Source organism: Budorcas taxicolor, chromosome 1, assembly GCF_023091745.1.
Source record: "Budorcas taxicolor isolate Tak-1 chromosome 1, Takin1.1, whole genome shotgun sequence".
NCBI lineage: Eukaryota > Metazoa > Chordata > Mammalia > Artiodactyla > Bovidae > Budorcas > Budorcas taxicolor.
Genome location: NC_068910.1, coordinates 134,561,553 through 134,583,845, shown reverse-complemented (window position 1 = coordinate 134,583,845; position 22,293 = coordinate 134,561,553). Strand labels below are relative to the sequence as shown.

The following is a 22,293-nucleotide window of genomic DNA, read 5'->3' as shown; positions in this document are numbered from 1 at the left end:
TCATTTGAGCATGCCACCAAATCCTCTGGCAGGGTGATTTTTTTTTCCCTCCTTGCTTTTGTCCGGAAGGAGATATATATTTAAAGGACATCTGCCCTCTTCGCTGTCCTTCTCTTAAAAGTTTCCTTCAGGGGGAATGTTTGTATTCATTCCTTCCCTGAACTATTTGATGATTACTGCTCCAGCCGCCCGCTAGTTTAGCAATTGGGAGCCCTTTCAGATCAGATCTTAAATCTTATCACTTACAAAACTACTCTACAGAGTTGTTTCTCCCGCCCAAGAAGGGCAGATGGACTTTGGAGTTAAGATGCAGGGAGGTGAACCAGTGTCAGCAATGAAAGTCTCAGAGAGCGAAGGAAGGCTGGAGGGCCTGGCCACCGCGGTGACCCCGAACAAGAACAGCGGCAACAGTGGCTGTGGGGGTGGAATCAGCAGCAGCAGTAGCAGCCGAGGTGGCAGTGCCAAAGGCTGGCAGTACAGGTATGGCCCTTTCTCCAAGGTGATTTCCTGAGGAGGGGGTGAGTATGCTGAAGTCTGCATTCCTGCAGTTCCGAAGGGTTAGGTTTATGCAGTATATTCAGAAGTAACTAATACGTTTCATTTGGACTTGGGAGTCTCAGCTTTCATTAGCAAGATTTAATACATTTATTTGTCCATTCAACAAGTGTTTATTGAAGGCCTTTAGGAGAACACATAAATGTATCCCTTAACTCCCTCTACTACCTAGAGTTAATTTTTCCTGTGATTTGAGTCTATACCCACTTTTGTTTTTTCCTATATTGTAATTTATTTACGACAAGTCTGCCTCCCTTGCTTGCTTGTTGAAAGTCGGGGACTGTTTAACTACACTCTTTCCAGAGGCTAGCAAAATGCTTGGTGCTGAGAACTTGTTTGTCCAGTGATGGATGGAATCGTTCAATCAGAAAAAGATTCTTGCCCTCATAGTATTTGTGATTTAGAAAGAGAGATGTGCATAAATAATTATATACAGAGTGTGTGCGTGCTCAGTCTTGTCTGTTTTTGTGACCCCGTGGACTGTAGCCTGCCAGACTCCCCTGTCCATGGAATTCTCCAGGCAAGAATACTGGAGTGGGTTGCCAATTCCCATCTCTAGGGGATCTTCCCGATTCAGGGATCAAAATCATGTCTTGGCAAAAGTACAAACTCAACTCTACTCCAATACTCTAAACTAGTGAGGTGTTTCAGTTTGAGTTGATTAGGCCACTCACACCCCTCTGTCTTTGAGAGATTCTACATTTATTAATTTTCATTGATATGAATGAAAAACGGAAGGAACAGGAAGTGAGTGCTGGAGAAGTAATGGTAGTTTTTTGTTTTTGATAATGTATAGGATAAGTGAGCATAGCCATCCAGAATCTTTTTTTTTAATTGAGAAATATTTGACATGTAACATTATATTAGGTTCAGGTGTACAACATAAAGATTTGATATTTGTATGTATTGTGGAATGATCACCACAATAGATCTAGTTAATGTGTGTCCCTGCACAGTTAAATTTTATTTTATGAGAACTCTCTTAGCAACTTTTAAATGCGTGATACAGTATTATCAACTGTAGTCATGATGCTGCACAGTACCTTTCCACGTCTTACTTATTTTATAACGGAAGTTTGTACCTTTTGATCACCGTCACCCATTGTACCCACCCCTGACTCTGGCCGCCCTCAATCTGTTCTCTGTATTTATGAGTTTCGTTTTGTTTTTTAGATTCTACATATAAGGATTGTACAGTATTTGTCTTTTCTCTTTCTGACTTTTCTCACTTAGCATAATGCTATCAAAGTACGTCCACCTTGTTGCAAATGGCAATATTTCCTTTTTTATGGCTGAATGATATTCCACTGTGTGTATATATACCACATTTTATTTATCTACTCATCATTGTCCATTTGATGGACTCTTTGGTTGCTTCCATGTTTTGGCTTTTTTAAATAATACTGCAGCGAACTTGAAGTTTCAGATATATTTTCAAATTAGTGTTTTCCTTTCCTTCGGATGAATACCCGGAAGTGAAATTGCTGGATTATTCAGAATCTTAAGAATAAATGAATGAAATTGTAATATCCTTTGAAACTATAGGAATGAATTCTTAAATTTTGGTCAAGTGCCTTGTGCCTAGCTCTAGTCCTTTTTAGCCTTTGTGATGTTTGTAGTTGTGAAATTTGTATGAAATTTGGAAGAGATTAAAATCAAGATTTTGTGAAGGCCATACATTTATCATGAATAATATCCATATATATGAAATATACTTGGCTGTATTTATGTACAGAAATGTAGAAGATTATAACTTTTTATTGGTAAGTGATTATACGAAAGGAAAGTAAAGTTACTGTGAAATGTCTAGGCTCAGTTTTGGAATGCATGATACGTGTGTGTGTGTGTGTGTGTGTGTGTGTGTGTGTGTGTGTGTGGTTTAAGACTAACCATATAAAATTATCAATAACTTGGCAGGGTTATTTTGCTATAACTTAAGGAAGCAAGATAAAGTAATATTTCATGTAGCCAGAGGTCAGTCTTCTGACATCTTCAACTGTTTGAAACCCAATCTTTAACTGAATTGAAAAGTGAAACAGGTTTCTTAACACTGTCATAAAGCCATATACTTTATTCCCATACTTTGATTCAGGATTCTATTATCCCTTACTTAGGGTATTATTTAATGGTTATATAATTTTAAAACTAGAATCTGTTGAAAGCACAAAGGAAAAAAAGTTTTCAGGAAATGGCAGATGACAACATAGAACAGTCAAAGACTTGAAAAATTAACATGTAGCTATATTACTTCCTATTAATATAATTATAGTTACAATGACCTTGTCATCCAGGAGAGTACAATATGTTTAAGAAGGCAGTCAACTGTATCATACAGGGGTGAACAATTTCAAGGAAAATGACTAAAAAAAATGCTTGTGTCGGGTAATTCAGTTATGTGGAACTCTTCCCCAGTGATGCAGATATATAGCGCATTACTACATTTACATACTGACATATACTTTTACTTAGATGAGGCTTGTTCAAAGCTAGTCTTTCAGCCTGTCTCTCAGTTGAATTTATCCCTTTATCCTGTGGGACATTAGTCAGTTTCCTTCATTGTCTTGTGTTACTTCTTCCCAGGCTTCTTCCTCTGAGCCCCAAAGTCTCTAGATTTAAAAAACAAAAACAATAATGAAAACTAATCTAAATCCTTTCCTCTTAAAAACAATTTACCCTCAACTGCTTCCGTTTCCATAACCCTTATTTATTGCTTAACCCATGACAATTGGCTCTGTCCTTACCAAGGATATGAGTAAAAAATGATGAATATTTTTAGATTCTTATTCCAACTTTATAAGATATATGATATCTTTATAAGTGCATCTGTTACTATTCTTTTCTTGCCTTTTTTGACATTACTTTCTCTTAATTTCTCCTTTATTGCTCTAAGAGAAAGCACCAAGTCATGTCCGACTCTTGTGACCCCATGGATTGTAGCCTACCAGGCTCCACTGTCCATGGGATTCTCCAGGCAAGAATACTGGAGTGCGCTGTCATTTCCTTCTCCAGGGGATCTTCCCAACCTAGGAATTGAACCCAGGTCTCTCTCATTGCAGGCAGATTCTTTACTGACTGCTATGCTGGGAGCCCCTTTATTGCTCTAACTGTTGTCTAATTGCTCCTTTCTCACTTCTTTGCTTGGCTCTTTTACTTTAGAAGCTGATATGTTGCTTTATCATCTCCATGTTTTCTGTTTTCTGTCTCATTCTCTTCCATGGCCTCACCAGCGCCCTCTGGAACTTGAGAGCCATGAATGCAACTGTGCTTACCTGTAACTTGCTACTATCTCATTTTAAACAATGGAGAGTTCAGGTTATGTCTTAGGGAGTGGTTGAAATTCAGTAAAGACTGTGTGATTCAGTGGCTTCCCAGGTGGCTCAGTGGTAAATAATCTACCTGCCAGTGCAGGAGACACAGAGATGTGGGCTCTATCCCAGGATTGGGAATATCCCCTAGAATAGAAATGGTAAAACACTCCAGTTTTCTTGCCTGGAAAATTCCATGGACAGAGGAGCCTGGCTAGCACAGACTTGTGCTCACGACTGAACAACTGAGCACATGCACTTGTGTTTCAGACACTGGGGTTTGGCTTTGCAGACTTAGAAGATTAATTGGCATAATGCTTTCACAGGTCATATATGTTGTAGCATATATCGTTACTTTATTCCTTTTTGTGGCTGAATAATATTCCATTTATGAATATACCACATTTTGCTAATCTGTTCATCAGTTTCCATGTTGTATATTATGAATAATGCTTCTTTGAATATTTGTGTTCAAGTTTTGCATGGACATATGTTTTCATTTCTCTTGGATATATACCTAGGAGTAGAATTGTTGGGTTATAAGGTAATTGTTTAACTGTTCAACTGTTTGTGAACCTGTTAGACCGTTTTCCAAAGCTATTGCACCATCTTATCTTATCAGCAGTATATTAAGGTTTTAATTTCTTGACATTCTCATCAACACTTGTTACGGTCTGTCTTTTTGGTTTTAGCCATCCTAGTGGGTATGAAATGGCATCTCATTGTGGTTTTTGAATTGCATTTCCCTGATGACTAATAATGTTAAGTATCTTCATGTTCTTACTGGTTATTTGTCTGTCGTCTTTGGAGAAATGTGTATTCAGATTTTTTGGCCACTTTTAAAAAATTGAACTGGATAGTTGGTTTACAATACTGTGCTAGTCTCAAGTATACAGCAAAGTGTTGGATTCTTTTCCATTGTAGCTTGTTCAGTTCAGTTTAGTTCAGTTCAGTCGCTCAGTCGTGTCCGACTCTTTGCGACCCCATGAATCGCAGCACGCCAGGCCTCCCTGTCCATCACCAACTCCCGGAGTTCACCCAGACTCATGTCCATCGAGTCAGTGATGCCATCCAGCCATCTCATCCTCTGTCATCCCCTTCTCCTCCTACCCCCAATCCCTCCCAGCATCAGAGTCTTTTCCAATGAGTCAACTCTTCGCATGAGGTGGCCAAAGTACTGGAGTGTCAGCTTTAGCATCATTCCTTCCAAAGAAATCCCAGGGCTGATCTCCTTCAGAATAGACTGGTTGGATTTCCTTGCAGTCCAAAGGACTCTCAGGAGTCTTCTCCAACACCACAGTTCAAAAGCATCAATTCTTCGGCGCTCAGCCTTCTTCACAGTCCAACTCTCACATCCATACATGACCACAGGAAAAACCATAGCCTTGACTAGACGGACCTTGGTTATTACAAGATACTAAATATAGTTCCCTGTGTTATGCAGCAGGTTCTTGCTGTTTATCTATTTTATATACAGCAATTTGTATCTGTTAATTCCAAACTCCTAATTTATCCCTTACCCCTTTCCCCTTTGGTAATCACAAATTTGTTTTTAGTGTCTGTGAGTCTATTTATATCTTGTAAATAAGTTCCTTTGTGTCTTTTTTTAGATTCCACATATAAGTGGTATATGGTATTTGTCTTTCTCTGACTTATTTCATTTACTATGTTAAAGTCTAGGTACATCCATGTTGCTGCAGATGGCATTATTTTTTTGCTGAGTAGTATTCTATTGTGTGTGTTTGTGTTACATCTTCTTTATACATTCACCTATATCAGTGGACATTTAGGTTGCTTCCATGTCTTGGTTATTATAAATAGTGCTGCTGTGAACATTGGGGTGCATCTATCTCTTTGAGTTAGAGTGTTCATCTTTTCCAGATATATGCCCAGGAGTGAGATTGCTTGATCATATGGTAACTCTATTTTTAGTTTTTTAAGGCACCTCCATACTGTTTTCTAGAGTGGCTGTACCAGTTTGTATCCTCACCAACAGTAGGAGGATTCCTTTTTCTCCACAGCCTCTCCAGCATTTATTATTTGTAGACTTTTTGTTGATATCTTTGGCCATTTTAAAATTGGATTATTTATCTTTTTATTATTGAGTTGTCACGGTTCTTTGTGTATTCTGTGAACAATTCCCTTATCAGATATTGATTTGCAAGTATTTTTCCCACTTGTGGGTTGTCTTTTCACTTCTTTTTTTTTTTTTTTTTTTTTTGCCAAGCCACAGGGCTTGTGGGGTCTTAATTCCCCAACCAGGGATTGAATTTAGGCCCATGGCAGACCACTGGACCACCGTGGAATTCTGGTCTTTTCACTTTCTTGATGAAATTATTTGTAGCACAGAAGCTTTTAATTTTCATGAAGGCCCGTCTGTTTTTCCTTTTTTTGCTTATGCTTGGTATCACATTTAAGAAATCATTGCCAATGCCAAGGTCGCAAAGATTTGCACGTATATTTTTGTCTAAGAGTTTTAAATTTTTGAACTTACGTTTAGGTCTCTGATCCATTTTAAACTCATCTTTCTTTATGATTAATTTTATTTTTTCTCATGTTAAATACCTGCTTATATCTTCTCATTTTTTATTAATATATTTGAAGTTTATTTTAAATATTCCATGTTAATACTTTTGCTAGTTAATATTTTTAATATCAGTAATACTGTAAACTATTATTACTTTGTTGATAGAATACAGTGAAATGTTTACCTTACATACTTGTCCCAGCCACCCATGTTCCCTCCCTGGAGGCACTACCTTTTACTGATTTCTTCACTATCATTTCAGAAAATTTATATTAGTTTTTTATGTAACAAATATGTAACTACATATATCTTAGTTTTGTATGGTTAAATATTTTTCTATGCTTGCTGCAGAGATTTTCCTGATCTTTGTATTTTAATCTATTACATTTTTCCAGTCATATAGAAAACCTGTATAAATCAAACTTTTACTCTTTTTTCTTTTACTTCAAATTATAGAAATTATAAATATTTGTTTTCATGTAGTTTTAAGATAATCTGGTAGTTTTATATTTAATTTTTTAATCTGCCTAGAATTTATTTAGAAATATGAGATAGTGTGTTTGTTATCTATTATTGTGCTACAAATTAACCCCAAATGTAGTGTATTGAAACAGCAGTGTTTTTTTAATCTCACAGTGTCTGTGGGTCAGTAATATTGGTGCAGTACTGCTGGGTTCTCTGCCTCGGGGTCTTTCACAAGGCTATAGTCATCTTGAGGCTCAGCTGGGAAGGATCCACATCCTGGCTCATTCATGTTTTGGCACAATTCATTCATTTGGCACAATTCATGTTTTGGCACAATTCATTTATTTTGGCTTTTTGGAAACAGACCTCAGTTCCTCATGAGATGACCACTGGTGGCTTTCTTTGGTTTTTAGCCACATGGACGTCTCCATGGAGTATCTTACAACTTGGCAGCTTATTTCGTCAGAGTGAGGAAGTGAGAAAAGAGTGCTAGCAAGAAGGAAGTCAGTCTTTCGTAACCTAGACATGGAAGTGAAGTCACATCACTTTTCACTATTCATTAAGAAAAAGATAAGGTTTAGCCCACACAAAGGTGTGAATACCAACAGGTAGGGATCAATGGGAACCATGGGATAAGGTGCGCGTCATAAATATTAATATGAATGGATTCAAGATTGTCATCTGTGATTGAGGTAGATTTGACAGCTACACTATTGAAAGTTTGTCTCTTAAGCTGAGAATTGGGGGATGAATTTGATCTTTGGGGAATAAGAGGAACTACTTGGAAATCAGTTGTCATGACCCAGACATTTGATAATAAGGAAAATGTGCTAGTAGGCTGAAAAAGAAGGGAATCATTAGAGGAAGAGTGACAGAGCTTGGTGGTTGATTGGGTGATTAGGTGGAAGGTAGTAGAGGGAAAGGAAGTAAAAATTGACTTCAGTTATCCAGATACAAAACTTTGAGAAGTCTGTACTAGGAGAAACAGATTTTTGAGAGTTACATGATACATTTGCTTTTGGGTAAACTGAGCTTAAGTTGCCAGAATGTTTAAGTGACTTAGAGATATGGGGCTTTAGAAATGTAGATAATTGCCTTTGTAGTATCCAGAATGTTCTCTCTTTTATTATCACATTAAATCCTCTTGGTATTCCCATTTAGGTTACAAATGGTTGTTCAAGCTCCTACAAATGCCACAACCTCCTCTACCTATTACTTGGGGCCCCTGGATCAGAGACCCTCAATATGAGGGTTAGGAGAATATGCTGCCTCAACAATTTAGGGACAATGCCCCTTCCCAGAAAGTAGTCTAAATAAGTTGGCCAAGGTTATATAGCTAGTAAGTGAGAGAACTTTTATTCCCAGGGAGCTGTTTGCCTAAAGATATTAAAAGTAGATGAGCTCTCTAAAGGAATGAATAATTACTGATGAAGAATTAGTTTAGGACGTGGAAGCTTCTTCATTGCCTTTTCATATTGCTCATGGGGTTCTCTCAGCAAGAATTCAGGAGTGGTTTCCCATTCCCTCTTACAGTGGACCACATTTTGTCAGAACTCTCTACTATAACCTGTCTTGGGTGGCCCTGCACGCATGGCTTATAGCTTCATCGAGTTAAGCAAGCCCCTTCGCCATGACAGGGCTGTGACCATGATGCAAAGAGCTACTCATTGGAAAAGACCCTGATGCCGGGGAAGATTGAAGGCAAATGGAGAATAGGGCAGCAGAGGATGAGATAACTGGTTGGGTAGCATCACCGACTCAACGGACATGAATTTGAGCAAACTCTGGGAGATAGTGAAGGAAGGACAGGGAAGCCCGGCATACTTCAGTCCATGGGGTTACAAAGAGGTGGACGTGGTTAGCGATTGAACAACAACAAAAGTTTCATCATTTACTAGTGTTGTAACTCATGCAGCAAATAGTTTTGAGTCTTTTCCATGTATGAAGCTCTCTGTTAGTTAATTCAAAAATAATGTATGCTCTCAGAATAGTGGAAATAGGGACCCCAAGGCTTATTTTGGGAGGATCATGAAAAAGGATCAGAAAAGGGAAGAGCCTCAACTATATTTGCAAAATATTAATCTGAACTTTTTCAAAACCAAAGCTGAGAAGTATGTTTATTAGCCTTAAAACTTCTTTCCAGAGTAATTTATACTCATATGATTTATATTCAGTATTTAAAATGAAAATAGATTTCTTAATTCTAGATCCTTCCTTCCTTTTTCATAGTAAATGTTCAAAGTTTATAAAATGTGTATGGTTCCTTTATTTTTCTTCTTGTCAGCTTTCAGAAAAATGTACAAATCTGCAAATCTGCCACTTTTTTATTTAAAATGGAGAGAAGAGAACTACCCAGAGGAGGAACTGAAAAGCAAATTGGGGCATATGATGGGCCTGCTTTTTCTTATTTTGGACTCCTGTGCTAGCTGCTGCTGCTGCTAAGTCGCTTGTCGTGTCCAACTCTGTGCGACCCCACAGACGGCAGCCTACCAGGCTCCTCCATCTCTGGGGTTCTCCAGGCAAGCACACTGGAGTGGGTTGCCATTTCCTTCCTGTTAACAAACAGATCTCTTTGTTAGAAAAGAGTATGCTAACATTAGCAAATAGTATACATTTCAGTAGATGGGGTAGAAGTCTGCAAATACATGGAAATAATTTTTGTGGTCAGATCTGGTGTCTTCCACTCTAAATACTCTGTTACAGGGAAAAGTACCCATTTGCAAATGGGGAAATGACATTTGCCTAAATATAACCTAGTGTTTGCTGTCTTTGAGATTTTTACCACTTTTGAGGTTGATTTGAAGAAAAAGTCATAAACGTTTGCTTTTTTCCTCTAAAGGTTAAAGGAAAGTTGAATATGTATTTCTGTATCCTAGTATTTGTTTTGTTTTGTTTTTCTTGTCTTAAGTCTGTTACAGCTAATAACAAGGGGAAGACAGCTTACAGGCGTAAAACTGAGAACAGTAATAATACTGTTGCAGAAATCTAGTGAGAACTCTACCAAGCCTTGAACAAGATTTGGTTATACTATACTGTGATTTCTTATATTTTTGCTTTATGAGTTTAAATATAGTCTGTTTGAGTTCATATTTCTCGAGAAGTTATGCTTATTAAAACTATACAAACAACTTAATGTTAGAACACACAAATTAGTCTTTTTGGTATTTTCTGAATGTCATGTAGTTTAGGTCCCAGAGGTAATTGCCTGTCAAATAGACTTGTAGGAAATTATGTCTCTTGTTTTTGCTTTTGAAAATAGTAGAGATAACAGGCCCCATGGTGTAATGGTTAGCACTCTGAAAATAGTGGAGAATATTCTTAATGTAATTTATACTACTTTGAGAGAGGGAACATCTTTCCTAGCTAAGAGTCTTCCACTGTACAGATTTTGTTTAATCAAATAATTTGTGTTCAGACTTGTTCAGGTATAACTTAAAACTAAATTGCCTAATTAAAAAAGTTGCATTAGCGTTTTGACATTACTATCTGGGTTTTAGGAAAATTTTAGAGCAATTTAGTTTCTAGTGAAAAAAAAAGATTTTCTTGTTGGTTAATTAGGTATTGTAACAAAGCATTATTTCCTACTCAGAGTCTCCCCTTCCTTGAGTTCCCCTGCTTTTGCACTTGGCTTCCATTGCTGTTCTTGAGGTTGGCTGGAAAGTCCGTGGAGGGGTAGACTGAAGCCTATGGTTGCTACTGGCTGTAGCTGGAAACCCTAGTCAAGAGGGATAGAAGGAAGAGAAAATTAGAAATGGAACAAGAGGTAAAACAGGGATGGAAAAAGGACATAGAAAAGAGAGATAGACCAAGGGAGAAAGACGGAGAGACGGAAGAAAGGGACAGAATGAAAATGATGTAAGTGATGAGATGAAATGCCACTAACAGTTGCTTCTGAAACAGGTTTCCTATCCTTGATACAAGAGGCCTTTTTAATGTAGTGCCTGAGCCTGTACTCTCAATTCTATAAAGAATAAGGTGTTTATCAATTTTGTAGATATTTCACATATTTATAACTAACATAAATGAAAAATATTCTAAATCTAATTTTGGAGAATAGGTAATATGTTCATTTGATCCAGAAGAAAAAAAAGATTTGTAATGAAAATCTTTCCACCTGATCTCCACCTGCTTAGGACTCCTCTCACCTAAAAATAGAGGGTAAACACTTGGTTTTTTGTGTGCTTTCAGAGATTTGTTGTTTTTTTTTTAAGAATTAAGTAAATACAATATACATTTGCTCCACTTTTAATTTTACCACAAATGGTATCAAACTATGTATATGTATGTAGTATTAGTTTAGGCTTTCATAACAAAAATGCTGTACTCTGAATGGCTTAAACAACATAAATTTAATTTCTCACAACTATGAAGGCAGGAAGTTTTGAGATCAGGGTGCCAGCATTGTCAGGTTCTGCTGAGGGCTCTTTTCCAGGTTTTCCGGTGGTCTTCTCACTGTGTGCTTACATGGTAGAGACAGAGGGGTGGGAGAGAGCTCTCTGGTGTTTCTTTTAAAGGCACGAATCTCATTATAGGGGCCCCAGTCTATACCTGAGTATCTCCCAAAGGCCCCATCTCTGAAAACCATCATAGTGGGGGTTAGGACTTTACCATATGGATTTTGGAGAGACACAATTCAGTCTGCCTTTAATAAGCTCCCTATTGATGGACATTTGTTTTCCAAAATTTTGTTATTATAATGTTGTAGTTAATAACCTTCCACACCTGGCATCTTGCAAGCATATGAATATATCTGTGGGAAAAATACCCAGAGGTTGGACTTCCTGAATCAGTAAGTATCAAAATTATAATTTTGATAGTAGTTATTACCAGATTTCTCCTCATTGGGTTGTACAGTGGCAGTGATTGAGTGCTTGTTTCCCATCAGCCTTATCAGTGTAATGTGTTATTAGACTGGCAAAAATCTAAAAATTTAATAGGTTAAAAAATGGTATTTCAGGATAGTTTTAATTTGATTCTTTTTTATTAAGAGTGAAGTTTTAGCATGAAATTCTGAGTGGGATTTTATTCTGTTTTGCTATCATTGAAAATAGTGAATCAATTTATTAATAGATCAGCAGTTGGGAAATTTCTGTATAAAATGTACTTATGCCTTTAACATTTTTGTTTTTATTATTATATTCTTGGTAACCAGAGACATGGTTTCATTTTAGAGTATACCTTATATATTTTGAAGTTATATTTTTAAAATTTCACGTGATTTTATAGCTATACAAGATGCAGAATCATTTGATTATGCAAATTTGTAATTGGAGGTGATCTACTTCCTAGAAATGGGAAGCTTGAAGATTTGCCACCAAAAATTATGATGAAACTATTATAAAAAAAAAAAGATTTCTCTTTTTGGCCTCTCCACGAGGCATGTGGAGAGGGTTCCCCGACCAAGGATCAAATCTGACCCCTTGACAGTAAGCGTGTGGAGTCCTAACCACTGGACCGCCAGAGAATTCCCAGATGTTTCTTTTATTTCTGTAATAGAGTGAGCTTTAAATTTTTCTGTGTTGATTTTTGAATAACTTACAGGTTCCTTAAGGTAAAAAACTTGAGAGTTTGAATTTGTCGTTAAGTAGTGTAAAATTCTCAAAAGAATCAACTCTTTAGTCAGGTTATATATATAAATGAAAAAGACCTTTTCTTGGAGCTTCTTGTGTGGTTGTCACCTTTTTTCTCCTTTTTAATTCAAGTATGGAGGAAGGGAAATGGTTTTTTGTTATTTCTTTTTACATGACTGAAGTGACTTAGCTTAGCTTTAGCACAAGGAAAGAGGAGAAGGCAATGGCAGCCCACCCCAGTACTCTCGCCTGGAAACTCCCAGGGACGGAGGAGCCTGGTAGGCTGCAGTCCATGGGGTCGCTAGGAGTCGGACACAACTGAGCGACTTCACTTTCACTTTTCCTTTCATGCATTGGAGAAGGAAATGGCAACCCACTCCAGTGTTCTTGCCTGGAGAATCCCAGGGACGGGGGAGCCTGGTGGGCTGCCGTCTATGGGGTCGCACAGAGTCGGACATGACTGAAGTGACTTAGCAGCAGCACAAGGGAAGAATGTATTCTTTCTTGAATTATGCTGAACAGGCAAAATTTCAATGTGTGTTTTTGGAATTAAAGCTAGAGAGAGGTACATAACAAAAGTAGAGAGAATAGATATTCAGATAGGGAGAGGATAGCAGGGACTTTTAGTATCCTGCTGTTCTCTTGTTCTGTAGTGTCCAAGTCTTATTGAAATGGCTACTATGAAGACTTTTTGAGAGTATATGGGGTGTAAGTAAATGCTACTATGTGAACAAGATATTGTGCTAGAAAAATAATGTCTACTTTTCTCTAAAAATTTTAAATATGAAATATGTTGCTCTTACATGCAAACTGTACTTTTGAAATGACAATTTTCTGTTGAGAAAAACCTTTGGAATTTTGAGTGATGAGTAATGTACACACATTTTAGATTGAAAAGATCATCTAACACATGAGAAAGCTGACAGAGAATTTAAGTGATTTGGCCAATGTCACTCGTGGCATTCAGTCAGTCAGTCAGTTCAGTCGCTCAGTAGTGTCCGACTCTTGGCGACCTCATGAATTGCAGCACGCCAGGCCTCCCTGTCCATCACCAACTCCCGGAGTTCACTCAAACTCACGTCCATGGAGTCCATGATGCCATCCAGCCATCTCATCCTCTGTCATCCCCTTCTCCTCCTGCCCCCAATCCCTCCCAGCATCAGAGTCTTTTCCAATGAGTCAACTCTTTGCATGAGGTGGCCAAAGTACTGGAGTTTCAGCTTTAGCATCATTCCTTCCAAAGAAATCCCAGGGCTGATCTCCTTCAGAATGGACTGGTTGGATCTCCTTGCAGTCCAAGGGACTCTCAAGAGTCTTCTCCAACACCACAGTTCAGAAGCATCAATTCTTCGGCGCTCAGCCTTCTTCACAGTCCAACTCTCACATCCATACATGACCACTGGAAAAGCCACAGCCTTGACTACATGGACCTTTGTTGGCAAAGTAATGTCTCTGCTTTTGAATATGCTGACTAGGTTGGTCATAACTTTCCTTCCAAGGAGTAAGCGACTTTTAATTTCATGGCTGCAGTCACCATCTGCAGTGATTTTGGAGCCCCCCAAAATAAAGTCTGACACTGTTTCCACTGTTTCCCCATCTATTTCCCATGAAGTGATGGGACTGGATGCCATGATCTTTGTTTTCTGAATGTTGAGCTTTAAGCCCACTTTTTCACTCTCCTCTTTCACTTTCATCAAGAGGCTTTTTAGCTCCTCTTCACTTTCTGCCATAAGGGTGGTGTCGTCTGCATAGCTGAGGTTATTGATATTTCTTTCGGCAATCTTGATTCCAGCTTGTGTTTCTTCCAGTCCAGCATTTCTCATAATGTACTCTGCATAGAAGTTAAATAAGCAGGGTGACAACATACAGCCTTGACGTACTCCTTTTCCTATTTGGAACCAGTCTGTTGTTCCACATCCAGTTCTAACTGCTGCTTCCTGACCTGCATACAGATTTCTCAAGAGGCAGGTCAGGTGGTCTGGTATTCCCATCTCTTTCAGAATTTTCCACAGTTTATTGTGATCCACACAGTCAAAGGCTTTGGCATAGTCAGTAAAGCAGAAATAGATGTTTTAATGGAACTCTCTTGCTTTTTCCATGATCCAGAGGATGTTGGCAATTTGATCTCTGGTTCCTCTGCCTTTTCTAAAACCAGCTTGAACATCAGGTATTTCACGGTTCACGTATTGCTGAAGCCTGGCTTGGAGAATTTTGAGCATTACTTTACTAGCATGTGAGATGAGTGCAATTGTGTGGTAGTTTCAACATTCTTTGGCATTGACTTTCTTTGGGATTGGAATGAAAACTGACCTTTTCCAGTCCTGTGGCCACTGCTGAGTTTTCCAAATTTGCTGGCATATTGAGTGCAGCACTTTCACAGCATCATCTTTCAGGATTTGAAACAGCTCAACTGGAATTCCATCACCTCCACTAGCTTTGTTTGTAGCGATGCTTTCCAAGGCCCACATGACTTCACATTCCAGGATGTGGCTCTACATTAGTGATCACACCATCATGATTATCTGGGTCGTGAAGCTCTTTTTTGTACAGTTCTTCTGTGTATTCTTGCCATCTCTTCTTAATATCCTCTGCTTCTGTTAGTTCCAGACCATTTCTGTCCTTTATCGAGCCCATCTTTGCAAGAAATGTTCCCTTGGTATCTCTAATTTTCTTGAAGAGATCTCTAGTCTTTCCCATTCTGTTCTTTTCCTCTATTTCTTTGCATTGATCGCTGAAGAAGGCTTTCTTATCTCTTCTTGCTATTCTCTGGAACTCTGCATTCAGATGCTTATATCTGTCCTTTTCTCCTTTGCTTCTCGCCTCTCTTCTTTTCACAGCTATTTGTAAGGCCTCCCCAGACAGCCATTTTGCTTTTTTGCATTTTTTTCCCATGGGGATGGTCTTGATCCCTGTTTCCTGTACAATGTCACGAACGTTAGTCAGTGGGAAAGTCAAAACTTGATCATGTATCCCTTTCAGGTGTGCATTCCATAGTAAATATTACCTCACACTTAAGCTTTAGAAACTTAATTTTGAACATAAAGATATTGAAAATGTTACTAGTAATTTCTGAAAGTCCTGTTCATAAGTAAGTGGGAGTTAACATTGGTTGCAGCCTCTTTAGAGAGCAGATTGACAATATATAAAAATTTAAAATGCATATACATTTCAGGGAACAAATTTGAGTCAGTTGAAGTGAGGTGGATGAACCTAGAGCTTGTTATACAGAGTGTAGTAAGTCAGAAAAAGAAAAACAAATGTTGTATATTAATGCATGTATATAGAATCTAGAAAAATGATACTGATAAACCTATTTGCAGAGGATGGAACGAAGTTGAGAGAGTAGCATTTACGTAAATACACTACCATGTCTAAAATAGATAGGTAGTGGGAAATTGCTGTATGACACAGGGAGCCTAGCCTGGCGCTCTGTGATGACCTAGGTGGATGGGAGGGAGGTTCAGGAGGAAGGGGATATATGTGTACATATAGCTGATTCACATCGTTGTACAGCAGAAACCAGTACAACATTGTAAAGCAGTTATCCTCCAATTAAAAATAAATTTTAAAAATGCGTATCTTTTTCGCCTAGGAATTTCACTTTTAGCAAATATATACAAAGATGTGTATAACTTAGTTGGTTATAGTATTGTTTGTAATAATAAAAGCCTGGAAGCAAATGTCCATCACTAGGAGGATTAGTTAAATATATAGTAATACTGCTGTGCAGTGGGTTTCTATGCAGATGCTAAGAATGAATTAAATCCATATGTGTCAAAATGAAATCATCCCTAAGAAAATTGTTAAAAAAGCAAGGTACAGTGTATGTAGTAGCAACCATTTAAAAAAAAATTAGTGAGTGCACACAAGTGTGCACACACACACTTGTAGGTACATAGACTGTCTCTTGAAAAGATGATAAAAAGTTGAGGGAAGTGCTTATCTCTGAGGAGGGAAACTATTGGTGGAAGACAAGGTTGGAAAGAGATTTTTCACTGTATATGTATGTAGTTAGGGAACAGTTATTAGGAAAAAATTCTTTATGGGTCGCTGATACTTCTGCTTCCCTTGTGCATTGAGGTACTGACTCTCCTTTGCTCTTTACTGTTTTTTTTTTTTTTTTCAAAAAATATTTGTATAGCAAAAAGTCTTAGAGGATAGAGATAATATCTCTCTCCTGAGCAAAAGTCAGGTTTGTTTACTGTCCAGTATAATAAAGATAATGTCTCCTTGCCATGGAGGTCACATAGACTTACTGTTCTTAAAAGATTTGGGTTCCCTCCACTCAAGGTTCCTTGTCTGTACTGCAGCCTACCATATATGCAGGCGTCTCCTGCCCTCTGCATTGCCCCATGTGACTGGGCTGATAATCTACTGGTATTGCTGTGACTACTGAAGTCTTTGGTCTCTGACATAGGAGTTTAATGTATTCTGCCAGCATCCAGGAAACTGTGGCAAGCTAATTTGTTGGCTTGCAAATAGGGTGAAAGTGGAAACAGTGGCAGATTTGATTTTCTTGGGCTCCAAAATCACTGCAGACAGTGACTGCAGCCATGAAATTGAAAGACACTTACTTCTAGGAAGAAAAACTACGACAAACCTAGATAGCGTATTAAAAAGCAGAGACATCACTTTGCTGACAAAGATCCGTATAGTCAAAGCGATGGTTTTTCCAGTATGGATGTGAGAGTTGGACCATAAAGAAGGCTGAGCACCAAAGAATTGATGCTTTCAAATTGTGGTGACTGGAAAAGACCTTGAAAGTCCGTTGTACTACACGGAGATCAAATCCGTCAATCCTAAAGGGAATCAATCTTGAATATTCACGAGAAGGACTGTTGCTGAAGCTAAACTTCCAAACTTTGGCCTCCTGATGCGAAGAGCCGACTCATTGGAAAAGACCCTGATGCTGGGAAAGATAGAAGGCAAAAGAAGAAGAATATGACAGAGGATGAGGTGAGGTGGTTGGATGGCATCACCAACTCAATGGACATGAGTTTGAGCAAACTCTGGGAGGCAGTGAAGGACAGGGAAGCCTGAGGCACTGCAGTCCATAGGGTTGCAGAGTTGGACACGATTGAGTGACTGAACAACAACAAAATAGGATGATGTCTCAGACCCTTCATAGTTCTTGACAAGATACCTAGTGGACAAAAAAATTATTTTTTTCAAATAAAAGAAGTGGGAGACTCAGAGCTTTTTAGATCCCATCATTCTGACCTGAAAATGTCAGTCTAACAGGGTAAGACAGATCTAGAGAACTGATCTAGAAAATGAGCCCTTTGTCTGCAGAGGAATTGACTCCTTTGAGTGAGAGAAAACCAGTATTTCCTGGGCATTCACCATATTGAAGTGTGCTTCAAATATATTTGGATTGAAATATCTCTTCTTCATTCCTCATTATAAATCTGAAGTTAGGTTTTTTAATTCACATTTACAGATAAAGACATAGGACCGGATGTGTTACTTGCCTAAGGTCACACTGGGATTCAAACTTGTGTTTGTCTGGGTTAAACTCCTGCTCTTCACCTTATAATAAACAACTTCCTTTCTGTAAGTGTTAGAGTTGACTTTCTACTTTTTCATGTATAAATTTCCTCTTTCCCATCTTCAGATGGCTAGTTATCTGCATGAGGGATTTAGTTGTCTGTAACTATAGGATTATATATTGAATTTTTCTTTCTGTTTCCAGTCTGTGTAGGCAAATGTTTTGCAGCTGTGTTTCTCAAACTTCCTTTATGAAAGCTCTCTTAATTGTGTAAGACAGTCAGTGCAGTTTGTGATTTAAAGGAGCCCGTGGCTGATGTAACTTTATGATCTTCAAAATTCATGAGGATTTATATTCTACCCTGTAATATATCTGACTGCAGCCATGAAATTAAAAGACGCTTACTCCTTGGAAGAAAAGTTATGACCAACCTAGATAGCATATTGAACAGTAAAGACATTACTTTGCCAACAGAGGTCCATCTAGTCAAGGCAATGGTTTTTCCAGTGGTCATGTATGGATGTGAGAGTTGGACTGTGAAGAAAGCTGAGCGCCGAAGAATTGATGCTTTTGAACTATGGTGTTGGAGAAGACTCTTGAGAGTCCCTTGGACTGCAAGGAGATCCAACCAATCCATTCTGAAGGAGATGAGCCCTGGGATTTCTTTGGAAGGAATGATGCTAAAGCTGAAACTCCAGTACTTTGGCCACCTCATGTGAAGAGTTGACTCATTGGAAAAGACTCTGATGCTGGGAGGGATTGGGGGCAGGAGGAGAAGGGGATGACAGAGGATGAGATGGCTGGATGGCATCACCGACTCGATGGACGTGAGTTTGTGTGAACTCCAGGAGTTGGTGATGGACAGGGAGGCCTGGTGTGCTGCGATTCATGGGGTCGCAAAGAGTTGGACATGACTAAGCGACTGAACTGAACTGAGTATGTTGCTGGGTTTTTCAGAGATGAATACATAACATCATGAGTTCAGGACCAGTTGAGAGGACATAAGGATCAGATAGGATGCAGTCAAATTATCAGGGTTTTTTTAATTGTAAAATGTACATATCATAAAATTTATTACTTTAACCATTTGTAAGTATTTATAAGTTCAGTGGCCTTAAATATATTCACATTGTTATGCAGCCATCTCCACTATTCATTCCAGAATTTTTTATCATCCCAAACTAAAACTCTATAACTATTAAATAACTTCTTATATCAGCCCCCGCCCCAACCACTGTTCTACCTTCTGTCTCTGATTTTGACAAATCTATGTACCTCATGTAAGTGGAATCATAAAATACTTGTCATTTTGTGATTAGCTTATTTCATTTAGCAATGTCCTCAAGATTTGTCCATGTTGTACCATGGGTCAGAATTTCCTTCTTTTTCTTTGAAGGCTGAATTCCATGTGTATATATATATATATGTACACACACACAGTACATTTTATTTATCCATTCATCTGTTGTGGATACCTGAGTTGTTTCTGCCTTAAAAATTTTTTTTTAATTGGAGTATTGTTGATTTACAATGTTGTGTTTAATTTTTGCTCTACAGCAAAGTGACTCAGATATATATTTTTTCTTTTTCATATTCTTTTCCATTATGGTTTATCACAGGATATTAAATGTAGTTTCTGGTGCTAGACAGTAGGACTTGTTTATCCATCCTGTGTATAATAGTTTGCATCTGCTGATCCCAAATGCCCAATCCTTCCTCCCCCACCTATTCCCCCTTGGCAATCACAAGTCTGTTCTCTATATTTGTTCTCTATATATTTGTTCTCTATATTTCTCTGTTTCTGTTTCATAGATATGTTCATTTGTGTTGTATTTTAGAGTCCACATATAAGTGGTATCATATGGTATTTGTCTTTCTCTTTCTGCCTTAACTTCACTTTGGGCGAACCTAGAGGTCCATGCATATTGCTGCAAATGGCATTATTTCACTCTTTTTAATGGCTGAGCAATATTTCATTTCTGTGTGTGTATGGAAAAAGCAAGAGAGTTCCAGAAAAACATCTATTTCTGCTTTATTGACTATGCCAAAGCCTTTCACTGTGTGGATCACAATAAACTGTGGAAAATTCTGAAAGAGATGGGAATACCAGACCACCTGACCTGCCTCTTGAGAAACCTATATGCAGGCCAGGAAGCAACAGTTAGAACTGGACATGGAACAACAGACTGGTTCCAGATAGGAAAAGGAGTACGTCAAGGCTGTATATTGTCACCCTGCTTATTTAACTTCTATGCAGAGTACATCATGAGAAACGCTGGGCTGGAAGAAGCACAAGCTGGAATCAAGATTGCCGGGAGAAAATATCAATCACCTCAGATATGCAGATGACACCACCCTTATGGCAGAAAGCAAAGAACTAAGGAGCCTCTTGATGAAAATGAAACAGGAGAGTGAAAAAGTTGGCTTAAAGCTCAACATTCAGAAAACGAAGATCATGGCATCCGGTCCCATCACTTCATGGGAAATAGGTGGGGAAACAGTGGAAACAGTGTCAGGCTTTATTTTTTGGACTCCAAAATCACTGTAGATGGTGACTGCAGCCATGAAATTAAAAGTCGCTTACTCCTTGGAAGAAAAGTTATGACCAACCTAGATAGCATATTCAAAAGCAGAGACATTACTTTGCCCAAAAAGGTACGTCTAGTCAAGGCTATGCTTTTTTCTGTGGTCATGTATGGATGTGAGAGTTGGACTGTGAAGAAGGCTGAGCGCCGAAGAATTGATGCTTCTGAACTGTGGTGTTGGAGAAGACTCTTGAGAGTCCCTTGGACTACAAGGAGATCCAACCAGTCCATTCTGAAGGAGATCAGCCCTGGCTGTTCATTGGAAGGACTGATGCTAAAGCTGAAACTCCAATACTTTGGCCAACTCATGTGAAGAGTTAACTCATTGGAAAAGACTCTGATGCTGGGAGGGATTGTGGGTAGGAGGAGAAGGGGACGACAGAGGATGAGATGGCTGGATGGCATCACTGACTTGATGAACGAGAGTCTGAGTGAACTCCGGGAGTTGGTGATGGACAGGGAGGCCTGGCGTGCTGCGATTCATGGGGTCGCAAAGAGTCGGACAGGACTGAGCGACTGAACTGAACTGAACTGATGTATGTGTGTGTACCACATCTTCATCCATTCATCTGTCAATGGACATTTTGGTTGTTTCTATGTCTTGTCTGTTGTAAATAGTGCGGCTATGAATGTAGGGGTGCATGTATCTTATTTTGTTTTTTTTTTTATAAGAAGTTTTAACATACTGGAGAACAATTACTGAATAATTTTAAAATAAGTAAATGTTATTGTCAGTGTAAAATAAAATTTTGAGTAACATTTATCTGTCATTGGATAATTCTCTAATAATTAGCATCTTTTCATGTGCCTGTTGGCCATCTATATGTTGTCTTTGGAGAAATGTCTGTTTAGATCATCTGCCCATTTTTTGCTTGGGTTGTTTGTTTGTTTGTTTTTGTTATTGAATTGTAGAAGCTGTTTGTTTTGGAAATTAAGCCCTTGTTGGTTGCATCATTTGCAAATACTTTCTCCCACTCTGTAGGCTGTCTTTTCAGTTTGTTTATCGTTTCCTTTGCTGTGCAAAAGCTTGTAAATTTGATTAGGTCCCATTTGTGTGATTTTGCTTTTATTCCTTGGGAGACTGACCTAAGAAAATAGTGGTAATGTTTATGTCAGAATGTTTTGCCTATGTTCTTTCTGGGAGTTTTATGGTGTCTTATCTTATATTTAAGTCTTTAAATCATTTTGAGTTTATTTTTGTGTATGATGTGAGGGAATATTCTGGCTTCACTGATTTACATGGGACTGTCCAGAGTTATTTCTGCCTTTTGGCTGTTGTGAATAATGTTGCTATAAATATTTGTGTGCAAATATCTGTTGGAGTTCTTGCTTTTATTCTTTTGTGTATCTACCCAGAAGTGAAATTGCTGAATATAGTAATTCTATATTTAACTTCTTGAGAAACGATTATACTGTTCTCCACAGTGGTTGCACCATTTTGTAGTCCCACCAGCAATGCACAAGTGTTCTAATTTCTCTACCTTCTTAACAACACTTGTTATTTTCTGTTTTGCTTGGTTTTATTTATTTATATTTTTGACTGCACCACACAACATGTGGGACCTTAGATCCCTGACCAGGAATCAAACCCCTGCTCCCTGCAGTGGAAGCGCAGAGTCTCAACCACTGGACCATGAGAGAAGTCCCTTGGTTTTGTTTTTGATGGGTAAGGGCCGTCCTTGTGGTGCAGTGGTAGAGAATCTGCCTGCCAGTACAGGAGGCACAGGACACTTGGCTTGGATCCCTGGATCGGCAAGATCCCTTGGAGCAGGAAATTGCAACCCACTGCAGTATTCTT

The 22,293-nt window shown here is 38.4% G+C and overlaps 1 protein-coding gene across 1 annotated transcript in view; it reads left to right on the top strand.

Annotated features, from left to right (window-relative positions):
• The first annotated feature begins 210 nt into the window (after positions 1-210).
• OSBPL11 (oxysterol binding protein like 11) overlaps positions 211-22,293 on the top strand; it is a 96,207-nt gene continuing 74,124 nt past the window's right edge. The window contains exon 1 of the mRNA XM_052641002.1: positions 211-480. Coding sequence (XP_052496962.1) covers positions 290-480 — 191 coding nt within the window. The 5' untranslated portion in view covers positions 211-289. The remainder of the gene's footprint in view (positions 481-22,293) is intronic.